This window comes from Somniosus microcephalus, chromosome 1 (genome assembly GCF_052327205.1).
Source record: "Somniosus microcephalus isolate GS21.2 chromosome 1, FLI_Smic_1.0, whole genome shotgun sequence".
In the NCBI taxonomy this organism is placed as follows: Eukaryota; Metazoa; Chordata; class Chondrichthyes; order Squaliformes; family Somniosidae; genus Somniosus; species Somniosus microcephalus.
In genome coordinates, this window is record NC_140987.1 from 441,684,894 (window position 1) to 441,697,710 (window position 12,817).

The 12,817-nt window shown below is 45.8% G+C and overlaps 1 protein-coding gene across 1 annotated transcript in view; it reads right to left on the minus strand.

Annotated features, from left to right (window-relative positions):
• Positions 1–2,193: 2,193 nt before the first annotated feature.
• Positions 2,194–12,817, minus strand: part of LOC147125344 (mitogen-activated protein kinase kinase kinase kinase 4) — a 407,092-nt gene continuing 396,468 nt past the window's right edge. The window contains exons 30-31 of the mRNA XM_086001780.1: positions 5,134–5,273; positions 2,194–3,067 (exon numbers count right to left, since the gene is read on the minus strand). Coding sequence (XP_085857906.1) covers positions 2,984–3,067; positions 5,134–5,273 — 224 coding nt within the window. The 3' untranslated portion in view covers positions 2,194–2,983. The remainder of the gene's footprint in view (positions 3,068–5,133; positions 5,274–12,817) is intronic.

Here is a 12,817-nt window from a genome sequence, read left to right on the forward strand (position 1 = left end):
ATCCTCTCGCTGGAGCAGGGAGGATTATCAGCGAGGAAAGTCCGTGGAAGTTATGGGGTCTGCTGTTACTAGGTCTGTTCGTTGGAGTGTGCCAGACCTACTTTCCCATCTCTATGGTCATCCCTGTAGATTTGGGAGCACTGCAGAAAATTGCGGCCTATAAAACCTATAAAAACCCGCCTTTGACTGTTGTTATTGGCGCATCATCAGAACACTTAGCACTGAAAGGGGGCTAATAATCTGTTCAGAGACGTATCTGCCAAACACATCTCCAGCAGCACTGATTGTGCACGTACAGCCGATCAACAGGGGTTATAGCAGAATCCCTTTACAATAAAGCTCATTTGTCTCTTTAATTTGTTTTCTAACCGCCACCACTAACCAACCCCCCCCCCCCGCCAAAAATCAGGCTGCCAGATGCTATCATGTACCACTGTTTCCTGTGTCTTAAGTAATTGATGAAATATAAGAAAATAGATCAGAGATGCATAATAATTATTGGACAGCGGTTAGATCATTTGCTTGAACTATATTTGATGTGGAGATGCCGGTGTTGGACTGGGGTGGACAAATGTAAGAAGTCACACACCAGGTTATAGTCCAACAGTTTTATTTGAAATCACAAGCTTTCAGAGCGCTGCTCCTTCATCAGGTGAAGTGGAGAGATGCATAAAGACACAGCTTATATAGTCAGAGAACACTGCCAGATGATTACAGGTAATCTTTCTAACTGCCGAGGTGTGATAAAGGGCAGTTAGAAAGATTACCTGTAATCATCTGCAGTATTCTCTGACTATATATGCTGTGCCTATATGCATCTCTCCACTTCACCCGACGAAGGAGCAGCGCTCTGAAAGCTTGTGATTTCAAATAAAGCTGTTGGACTATAACTTGGTGTTGTGTGACTTCTTACATTTGAACTATACTTGGGGAGGGAGGAAGTGCTGATTGGGTTTAGAAGAAATTGAAAGTCTCTCCTGGTATTGCAAAGGGGACTCAGCAGTGAGTTCTCCTGCACACTTCAAAAGACTTCACCAGCCCCACATCCAAGCTTTAATCATCCACACTTTTTGCAATCCCTTACGTGGGAGATGTTGCACAGAAATCCAATTTAAATTTGGACATGAGAAAATAAGAGGGAAACTGTAGATGTTGCTGAAATACTGAAACCTTTTTCAAGAACACTGGGGCAGATTTTCAACCTCTCGCCCAGATGTAAAGCAGGTGTTGGGGTTCAATTACCCGCAGTTGAGACCGCCCAATTTTAATTGACACTGGTTGATCTGCAATGCCAGGTCGAGGTGTTTCAAATCTTAAAAGGATTCGATAGGGTAGATACGGAGAAACTATTTCCTCTGGTGTGGGAAAATCAAGAATAAGGGGATAAATCTGAAAATTAGAGCCAGGCCACTCAGGAAGCACTTTTTCCACACAAATGTTGGTAGAAATTTGGAAAACTCTGCCCCAAAATGCTGGGGGACAATTGAAGCTTTCAAGACTGAGACTGATAGATTTTTGTCAGGTATGGATGTCAAGGCATATTTTTTTTTATTCGTTCATGGATGTGGGCATCGCTGGCAAGGCCAGCATTTAATGCCTGTCCCTAATTGTCCTCGAGAAGGTGGTGGTGAACCACTGTATACTTCTTTGTAGCAGTTATGGTACAACTGAGTGACTCCCTCAGCCATTTCAGGGGCAGTTAAGGGTCAACCACATTGCTGGGGTCTGCAGTCACATTTAGGCCAGACTGGGTAAGGACAGCAGATTTCCTTCCCTAAAGGGTATTAGCAAACTAGATGAGTTTTTACAACAATCCAGTAGTTTCATAGTCACCATTACTGATAATAGCTTTGCAATCCAGATTTATTTAATTACTGAATTTAAATTCCCCAGCTGCCGTGGTGGGATTTGAACTCATATCTCTAGATTATTAGTCCAGGCCTCTGGATTACTAGTCTAGTAACATAACTGCTATGCCACCGTTCCTGATACAGAGCAAAGGCGGGAAAATGGAGCTGAGGTGCAGATCAGCCATGATCTGGTTGAAAGGTCAAATGTAAGAAGTCACACAACACCAGGTTATAGTCCAACAGCTTTATTTGAAATCACAAGCTTTCGGAGCGCTGCTCCTTCGTCAGGCGATGAAGGAGCAGCGCTCCGAAAGCTTGTGATTTCAAATAAAGCTGTTGGACTATAACCTGGTGTGTTGTGTGACTTCTTACATTTGTCCACCCCAGTCCAACTCCGGCATCTCCACACCATGGTTGAATGGTGCAAGAGGCACGAGGGACTGAATGACCTACTCCTGTTTCTAATGTTCCCAAGACCAGTGTTACACCCAGGCCACATGTTGAAAGTCTACCTCACCTGAATTCTAGTGAGCGCCACACGCGAGTAGCCTGGGAGTGACTGACCGACCTGCTTAAAAGTCACCCGAAGCCAGCCGATTGCAGCGCTCTGTGTCAGAAGGGTCAGAAAGCCACTTTGAAAAGGGACGCTGCTGGAGAACTATTTTCACACAAAATACAGTACATCATTGCCTTAATAACAATACTACTGTACTGACATAAAACCCATTTAAAATACCGCATATACAAAATACTGGGGTAAAATGCTTAAAGTTATCACTTATAGAACAAGTAAACTGTAAAGATGTGATTGTGCAAAAAACCTTGTTCACATGTGTATGTGCAAACTGCCAGCACACTGAGCTACTTTTTTGCTTAACAGGACAGTAATACATTGTCTATATGCCACAACAACCCTAACTTTTATATATATATATAAATCAGTAGAATTACGGAAACCAGTTTGAGTCATTGGTGTGCCCAGCTGTGCCATCAGCTGTAGACGGGAGGTCAGCTCTTGTCTTACGGTGCCACGATTAGTCAAGAGCCGTTTATGCCAAGGGGGTGTGAGTATATGGAGATGGTCCCTTCACTGCAAACCAACATCCGGAGACTGTCTTCAAGATTCCCGGAGGCTACCAGTTCAAGAGAGAGTTCTGACCAAGTGTCATAAAATAAATCTGACTGCTTCCACCAGCCTGGGCCGAGGCAAAGAACACCTAAAAGAGAAGTGGAAAGGGAGCGTGTTATTGATCAGAGCCACTAAAGCAGCCAAGCTACTTTTAATAGAGATCAGGCATAATTAGGATTAGTGCACCAGTGCATAAATTGGCACGAGGTCGCCATACTCTGCAGCAACTCAACTTGCTACTCCTCCGTACTCCATTTTGTGATATCACTAAATCATCGGGACGTTGTTAATCGAATTGTCAAATCCCACAACCACCTGTTAAAGTACAGTTGCTGCACATTTCTTATTGTATATAGATATAGTTCATTTTAAAAAATGTGATTTAAAAAAAAATTATTTGAAGATTTGGTGATGTTTTAGGGCCCGTAATATTTATAAACTTCGGCAGCCCTTCCTGTCAAAACTTATAAATCCTTTCCTTTTCAAGTGTATATCCAATTCCCTTTTGAAAGTTCTTGGGCCAGTAATTCCGGTCCCAACGCGTGAGTACGGACGGGGTACTCACGCGTGGGCCCGTTGGAAGTGCCGGATTTCAGCATGCACAGTGCATGCGTGGGAAACCGGCATTTCCTCCAAGGGATTCAGAGGTCCAACACGTGCGCGCAGGACTCTGTGCGCACGCGTTGAACTTCCTTCTTTTTGACAGGTTTGCCCGTGTGTAAGGGCCTGAACTTTTTAGACATATAAAAAGGAGGCGTAAGGACTTGATTCTTGAAGGTAAGTGGTCTATTATTTAAAATTATAACATTTTTTCCACAGCTTTATTGTTTTTAAGGACTTTACAGTAAGGTAAGTTTATTTTTAGACCCGATTTCTTAAAAAAATATTTTTTTCAAAAATTTGATTAATTGTTTAAAATAGTTTTTTAAAGTTATTTATAGTTTATTTAATTATTGGGATGTTTTTTAAAATTTTATTTAAAGTTAAACTATTCTTTTGGGCGCCCGTACTTTTCATGAGTTTGACAGTTCTTACTATCAAACTCATGAATGAAGTTTCCCCTCCCCTGATTGGCTGCACAGTGCTCACCTGATCCCAGCCGGCACATCGCACTAACTACGCCGCTGGATCAGGCAAGCACATCGCGCCGACATCTGAACCGGGCCACTGACAGGAATTCCAAGCAGGCCCAGGCTTCAGATGTCGGCGCGCCGGGTGAGTGCACATCGGGGGCTTGCACGCGCAGCAAGCCCCCGAACCTAATTTCTTGCCCATTATTGAATCTGCTTCCCTTTCAGGCAGCGTATTCCAAATCATAACATAAATCACTGCGTAAAAAAAATTCTTCTTGGCTTCTCCCTGGTTCTTTTGCCAATTATCTTAAATCTGTGTCCTCTGGTTACCGACCCTCTCACCAGTGTAAACAGTTTCCTCTTATTTACTCTGTCAAAACCCCTCATAATTTTGAGCACCTCTATTAAATCTCCCTTTAATGCTTTTTGCTATAAGGAGAACAATCCTAGTTTCACTAATCTCTCCACATAACTGAAGTCCCTAATCCCTGGTACCATTCTTGTGTTGTGTAGGTAAACGCAACAGCAAAGCTCCACAACATCAGTAAGACAAGTGGCCAGTTAATCCGTTTTGGAGGGGTTGGTTGAGTAATGAATGTTGGCCAAGGCACCAGAAGAACTCCTCTGCTCTTCTGTGAATAGCACCATGGGATCTTTTATGTCCACCTGAACAGGCAGATGGGGCTCCAGCTTAACATCTCATCCGAATAGCATCACCTCTGACAGTGCAACACTCCTTCGGTGCGGCACTGTTTAGAATATGTTCCCGAGTCCCTGAAATGGGACTTGAACCCACAATTTTCTGAATCAAAGGCCACTAAGCCAAGGCGACATTTGATAGATGACAGAAGGAATTACTTGATCCAGGCTTAGGAAAGGGGAAAGAAGTTAAGGTTACGGTTGAGCCCCTGCTGAGAACTTAGTGACACTCCAGTAAAGTGCTCAGGAAGTGCCAACGACCACGAATGAAGTACCGATGATCAAACTAATGAACTCCAAAAATCTCTGGCTCTGAGGGTTTATCGACCGGTATGACAAACGTTTATACATTAAACCAAAACACTTGTTTCTCATTCCTCACCTTGTCATTCCTTTCACACAGGAATTTCAGTTTCTGTGCTTTCTTGTGCATAAATACTCCATCAAGACGTCCACTCTCCACAGAACGCAGTTCGATTGCCTTCTCTCCCCAACCCATTATTTGATTTGATTGGATGTACGCTACAAAAAAATAAGTAAAAGATTCAATCCTTTGGAGTTGTGCGGACAACCTCAGCATTTTCTCTCCTCCATTTGTAAAAGAATCAATTTCCCTCCACTTTCCTTCACTTGTCTCATTCATAGTGTGTGTGGGTGGGGGGGGGGGTGGTGGGAATGGGAGGAGGGAGTGACATACCAGAGGAGCCAGTCGCTCTCAGTACCTTACGCAATGCGTGGGCCTGGACAGTGAGTCTCAGCACACTATTTGACCACAGGGAGCATTGCTGCACAAATCCCTACCTCTAACGTCCTCCAGCCCTACAACCCTCCGAGTTCACTACCCTCCTCCAATTCTGGCCTCTTGCGCATCTCCAATTTTAATCGCTCCACCATTGGCAGCTGTACCTTCAGCTACTAGGCCCTAAGCTCTGGAATTCCCGGCCTTAAACCTCTCCGCCTCTCTACCTCTCTCTCCTCCTTTAAGACGCTCCTTAAAACCCAGGAGTGTGAGAGAGAGAGAGATTGGGAGTGTGAGAGAGAGAGAGAGAGAGACTGGGAGTGAGAGAGAGACTGGGAGTGAGAGAGAGAGAGAGAGAGAGAGAGAGAGAGAGAGACTGGGAGTGAGAGAGAGAGAGAGAGACTGGGAGTGAGAGAGAGAGAGAGAGACTGGGAGTGAGAGAGAGAGAGAGACTGGGAGTGTGAGAGAGAGAGAGACTGGGAGTGTGAGAGAGAGAGAGAGAGAGACTGGGAGTGTGAGAGAGAGAGAGAGACTGGGAATGTGAGCGAGAGAGAGAGAGAGAGAGAGAGAGAGAGAGAGAGACTGGGAGTGAGAGAGAGAGAGAGAGAGAGAGAGAGAGACTGTGTGTGTGAGAGAGAGAGAGTGAGAGAGAGAGAGAGAGACTGGGAGTGTGTGAGAGAGTGAGTGAGTGAGTGAGTGTGTGAGTGTGTGAGTGTGTGTGAGAGTGAGTGAGTGAGAGTGAGTGAGAGAGAGAGACAGCTGTCCGAATATCTCCTTATGTGGCTCAGTGTCAAATTTTGTCTGATAACGCTCCTGTCAAAACCCTCGGGTTTTAGTATGCTAAAGGCACTAGATAAATGCAAGTTATTGTTGTTGCAATAGTTTAACAGTGGCTTACTTTCCATTGGTCTGAAAGCATTTTATCATTTTAATTTAAAACAGGAGGAGCCTGAAAACACATGACCATTCTGAAATGAATGCGAGGTTTGATTTTCAGAGTGCGGTCTGTAGCAAGGTTCCTTGACGGTTGGCCAGGTATATCTGGAAACTGTGGATGCAATCATTTCTGTTTTTCTTCCAAAGCTAAACAGAAAATTGGCTCTCGTCAAGAATAAAAGTTGACTGACTGAATCACAAATTTTGCCGCACACGATCTCTCTGTAACCCACCTGAGCTACGGAAAGAGTTAACGGGCCAGAAATTCGGGTCCCCACGGGTGAGTAGGCGCTGTGTACTCACGCGTAGGGCCCAACGAAAGTGCCGGTTTCGTGCACGCACTGCGCATGCGCTGGAAACCGGAACTTCCGTTCCCTTGAAGGAAGGGGTTCACAGGTCAAACGCGTGCGCCAGAGAGGCAGCGCGTACGCCTGGAACTTCCGATTTTTTTTTACAGGTTTCTCCGTGCGGGTAAGTCCCTAGCAGCTGCGCATGAAAAAAGCAGTCGCAAGGCCTGCTTTTAACAAGGTAAGAGGTTAATTAAATAAAATTAAAACATTTTTTCCACAGGTTTATCATTTTAAAATACTTTAAAGAAACGTAAGTTTATTTTTAGTCCCGTTAAAAACTTTAATTAATTTTTTCAAAAATTTAAATTTTTGTTTAAAATAGTTAATTTATGTAATTTATAGTTATTTTAAAAATGTGATGTTTTTTATAAAATTTATTTGAAGTTTTACTTAGGTTTTGGGGCTGATCTCTATTCATAGATTTGACAGGTCTTCCTGTCAAATCTATGAATGGAGATTCCCTGCTCCAATTGGCTCGCCATGGCCCACGTGATCCCAGGGGACGCTGCGAACTACCTGCGCCCCTGGGATACGCAAGCACTGCACGCCGGCAGCTGGAGGAGGCCCAGGATCGGAATCCCACGCGGCCCCACAGCACAACGGCAGGCGCGCTAGGTAAGTGCAGGTCGGGGGCTTGTGCCCGCGGGAAGCCCCCGACCCGAATTTCTGGCCCGTTCTAACGTTTCAGGTCGATGACCTTACGTCAGAACTGTTCTGAAACGGCCCGAAATGTTAACTCTGTTTCTCTCTCCACTGATGCTGCCTGGCCTGCTGAGTATTTCCAGCTTTTTCTGTTTTTAATGTCTTATTCATCACCTCAACTCATCCTAGTGGAGATTTTGTACCGATATAGAACCTGCTCAATCTTGCTCCTCACTTGGGGCAGCAACTCATATTTTCAGATAAATTTGTTTAACGAGATGGTTAGCGTTCTTCATCCGGGCAAAAGGCAAACTATTTCACATCAAGTGTGAAACACCTTTAAGGGAGCAGTCACACTGCCATTCTCATGTCCGTACAAAGTGGCTTTGGGAGAACATCAATGCAACAGTTCTGCCTCAGCCCAGGGGATAAACGAGTCCATTAAATCCCTGAGCTGTGAGCCTCCTCCTCACAACAGTTTGCGATTGCACCACATGCAGTATAACTCCAATATAAGTGTGTGACTTGTCTAATATGGTGCCAATTGGTGATGGCCAGAACTGTAGGTAACAGTTCCCACTGGACACATAGAAACATAGAAGATAGGAGCAGGAGTAGGCCATTCGGCCCTTCGAGCCTGCTCTGCCATTCAACGAGATCATGGCTGATCATCCAAACCCTAGCACCCAGGCCCTACACCGACAGCCATCCCACCCAAGCCCTATCCCCGTAACCCTGTAACCCCACGTATTTAATCCCCCCTAACACTAAGGGCCAATTTTTTATCATGGCCAATCAAGCTAACCCGCACATCTTTGGACTGTGGGAGGAAACCGGAGCACCCGGAGAAAACCCACGCAAACACGGGGAGAATGTGCAAACTCCACACAGTCACCCGAGGCCGGATTTGAACCCGGGTCCCTGGCGCTGTGAGGCAACAGTGCTAACCACTATGCCACCATGTTGCCACAAGTGGAGGCTCCTACATTTCTTCACACAAAAGAGAATTTTTTGGATGCAAGTCAAAGATTTAGCAACGATACATCAGTATGAGAAAAAGAAATGACCAGAATTGCCTACATTTAGTAGTTTGCAGGCCATCACACTATAACGTTGAATGGAGCGTGCCCATAATAAGGTACAATATAAAACAAACTGCTCTATATATGCGGCAGGAATGATGCTCCAATGGACCAAAGTGCAGTGGAATGTAGCACAGTGAATGATTCATGGCTGTACCACATATTTTAATTTCCCTGTGGCTCACATTTTGTCCATTCATATCACTGACTAATGAGTAGGTCAAGAAGACTTAACGGCACAAGACTATTATGAATTGGTATTTTTAGCTATTGTGTCCCAGATCTGTCAATCCCCCCGTGTCTGTCCAAAACACAGTCCAGCAGCTTTCTTTCACAGCATCAGACAGGACCAATAAAAGCGAAAAAAAACCACAGGAACTATGACTGACATTCTGATCCTTAAAAAAGCTCCAAACATTGTGATAATGGAGTAGAATTAGTGAATAACGAAAAAGGTGCAAATGATACATGTCAGCCTGCATCCATCTGGAAGATTGAGCTCGAGTTTATTTGCTTGAACAAGAAGAAAGCATATTTCCTTTGCTTGGCCCATATTGGCTGGAATTTTAAATTTATTTAACGTAATTTTAAAATGCTGGCTTAGGAGTTGGCCATCAAAAATAGAGCTGTCAGGGCCTTAATCCCTGGACTCCACACTTCCACTTGCTACTGATCGGACACCCACTGTAGGAAGGAGACAAAAGGAGTGTGAGGATGCAGCAGGGATTCATTTACCAGGGATGAGGGGCTGCAACTATGGAGAGAGACTTGAGAGGTTAGGGCTTTTTAAAAAACAAAAAATGAGTGCTGAGAAGGTTAAGTGGTGATCTATGGAGGCCTTCAAGATTATATCGGTTTGGCATGAGGTAAGCATTAGATTGTTTCCACTGTTTGGTGAGACGTATACAAGATAACGCAAGTTTAAAATGATCGTAAAACGAATTACAGGGGAGGTTAGAAAAATATTCCTGACTGAGAGGGTGATTAGAATGTGAAATTATTTGCCACAAACGGTTGTTGAAGCAAAGACCATGGGGGTAATTTTAATCCTCCTCCCCCTACACCCCTCCCCCACCCCCCCCGCCACGGATGGGCAAGACAGTGTCAGGGTGGGGGGGGGGGGGGTGGTGGGGTGGGGTTTAAATAGTTAAAAATGGAAATCCCGACCCCGCGATCTCTGCCCCCCCACGAACTCTGCCCCCCCACGAACTCTGCCCCCCACCCCCTGCGATCTCTGCCCCCACCCCCTGCGATCTCTGCCCCCCACCCCGTGATCTCTGCCCCCCCGCGATCTCTGCCCCCCCACGAACTCTGCCCCCCACCCCCTGCGATCTCTGCCCCCCCACCCAGTGATCTCTGCCCCCTGCGATCTCTGCCCCCCTGCGATCTCTGCCCCCCTGCGATCTCTGCCCCCCTGCGATCTCTGCCCCCCACCCGCTGCGATCTCTGCCCCCCACGATCTCTGCCCCCCTGCGATCTCTGCCCCCCTGCGATCTCTGCCCCCCCGCGATCTCTGCCCCCCCGCGATCTCTGCCCCCCCGCGATCTCTGCCCCCCCGCGATCTCTGCCCCCCACCCGCTGCGATTTCTGCCCCCCTGCGATCTCTGCCCCCGTGATCTCTGCCCCCCTGCGATCTCTGGCCCCCCACCCCACTTCACTGCGATCTTAAATCTGTGTCCGCTGGTGACCGACTCTCCTGCCAGTGGAAGCAGTTTCTCCCTCTCTATTCTATCAAAACCCTTCATAAGTTTGAACATCTCTATTAAATCTCCCCTTAACCCTTTCTGCTCCAAGGAGAACCCCAGCTTCTCGATTCTACTGCTAACAATGTAATAACAACTTTTAACAATAAAAACAACCAGCAAATCCCCAGGATTCAGCTTTCCCTTAGGAACACAGGAACAGGAGTGGGCCATTCGGCCCCTCGAGCCTGTTCCGGCATTCAATGAGATCATGGCTGACCTTTTCTGCCAGACTCTGTGACCTAGATCATGCCAGCACAGGAACAGTGGTCATACATTCCCTCCTCTACTGCCTGACCTGGGCAGCACACAGTAAAGGGGCAGACTTGCCATTATATCTGTCCCTGTATACTTGCATTTCTATAGCACCTTTCACAACCTGAGGATGTCCCAAAGTGCTTTACACCAATGAAGTACTTGTTGAACTGTAGTCACTGTTGTAATGTGGGAAACACGGCAGCCAGTTGTCGCACAGCAAGCTCCCACAAACAGCAATGTGATAATGACCAGGTGATCTGTGTTTTAGTAATGTTGCCTGAGGGATCAATATTGGCCAGGACAGCGGGGAGAACGCCCCTGCTCTTCTTCGAAATAGTGCCGCGGGATCTTTTACGTCCACCCGAGAGGGCAGACGGGGCTCTCGGCTTAACGTCTCATCTGAAAGACGGCAGCTCCGAGACAGTGCAGCGCTCCCTGCTGAAAACTAGACACTGACCATCCGGAGCATCGCTTGGGCACATGAGCTGCATTGTGACGATGACCTCTAACCTAAGTGAAAGTCAGGGTCGTTTTGAGCCTAGTACTGGGTAGGTGCACTTGCTCCAAGAACCACAGGCAATAGGCTGACAAATGCTGACCAGGCCTCAGGCTTTGGCATCCCATAATGCAGGAATTTTTCCCCCAATCCTTTTCTTGCTGATAATGTAATACAGAAAAGATTTAATAGTAAACATAGGAATTACAGTACTAGATGAAAAAAAGTCCACGGTCCATCTAGTTCGCCTTCTACCATCCTGGTAGTCACATGATACAACGATAATGGAGTTGTTGACTAATCACAGCGATCAATCTCCATCAATGAGTCTACAACAGAGCCAGACAGAAGGCGACGAAAACCCCCAGTGGTGGAGAGCTTTTGGAACCATAGGTTCAAAATCACCTGTTCCTCCTAAGCATGTTACACTCACCACATTTGTCTCAAATTACTCGTATACTGTATCCCAAAATGTTATTTTCTGAAAGAAATCTATCTAATTTATATTTGAATTAATCAATACCAACTGCTTCCACCATTAAAACTGTCCACAAAACAGAATCCTTAGTTTCCGAAAAACAAAATCCTTAGTTTAGGAAAAAACTTTTATTAAAAAAAAATCCCTTACTAACAAGTAAGGAATTTGAATTTGCTCAAACTTCACTCACTCGGACAGTTCCTCTGCTTGCAAGTTTGCAGACGACACAAAGCTGGGTGGGCGTGTGTGCTGTGAGCAGGATGCCGAGAAACTCCAGTATGATTTGGACAGGTTGGGTGATTGGGCAGATGCATGGCAGATGCAGTATAATGTGGATAAATGCGAGGTTATCCACTTTGGTGGCAAAAACAGGAAGGCAGATTATTATCTGAATGGCAATAGATTGGGAGAAGGGGAAGTGCAACGAGACCTGAGTGTCCTTGTGCACCAGTCGCTGAAGGTAAGCATGCGGGTGCAGTAGGCGGTTAAGAAGGCAAATGGTATGTTGGCCTTCATAGCGAGAGGATTCGAGTACAGGAGCAAGGATGTCTTGCTGCAGTTGTACAGGGCCTTGGGTGAGACCACACCTTGAGTATTGTGTGCAGTTTTGGTTGCCTTATCTGAGGAAGGATGTTCTTGCCATGGAGGGAGTGCAATGAAGATTCACCAGACAGATACCTGGGATGGCAGGAATGACGTATGAGGAGAGATTGGGTCGATTGGGCTTATATTCGCTGGAGTTTAGAAGAATGAGAGGGGATCTCATTGAAACTTATAAAATTCTAACAGGACTAGACAGACTAAGATGCAGGAAGGATGTTCCTGATGGCCGGGAGTCCAGAACCAGGGGTCACAGTCTAAGGATAAGGGGTGAGCCATTTAGGACTGAGATGAGGAAGAATTTCTTCACCCAGAGAGTGGTGAACCTGTGGAATTCTCTACCACAGAAGGCAGTTGAGGCCAATTCATTAAATATATTCAAGAAGGAGTTAAATATATTTCTTAAGGCTAAAGGGATCAAGGGATTTGGGGAGAAAGCAGGGACAGGGTACTGAATTTGGATGATCAGCCATGATCTCATTAAATGGCGGAACAGGCTCGAGGGGCTGAATGGCCTACTCCTGCTCCTATCTTCTATGTTTCTATGTTATTGGGGGAAAAGGGGGTTTAAAATAATAACAAGTAGCTACAGCCCCGGGACATGAGATTCAAAGCCAAATGTTCTAAAATATCAAAGTTTCTCTAGCTTCTGATTCACCTTATGGGATTTGAACTTCATCAATGTATTTTAGTGGTTCTGAGGAAAGACTCTGGCTTTTTTTTGCTCAGAATAGGAACCGGAG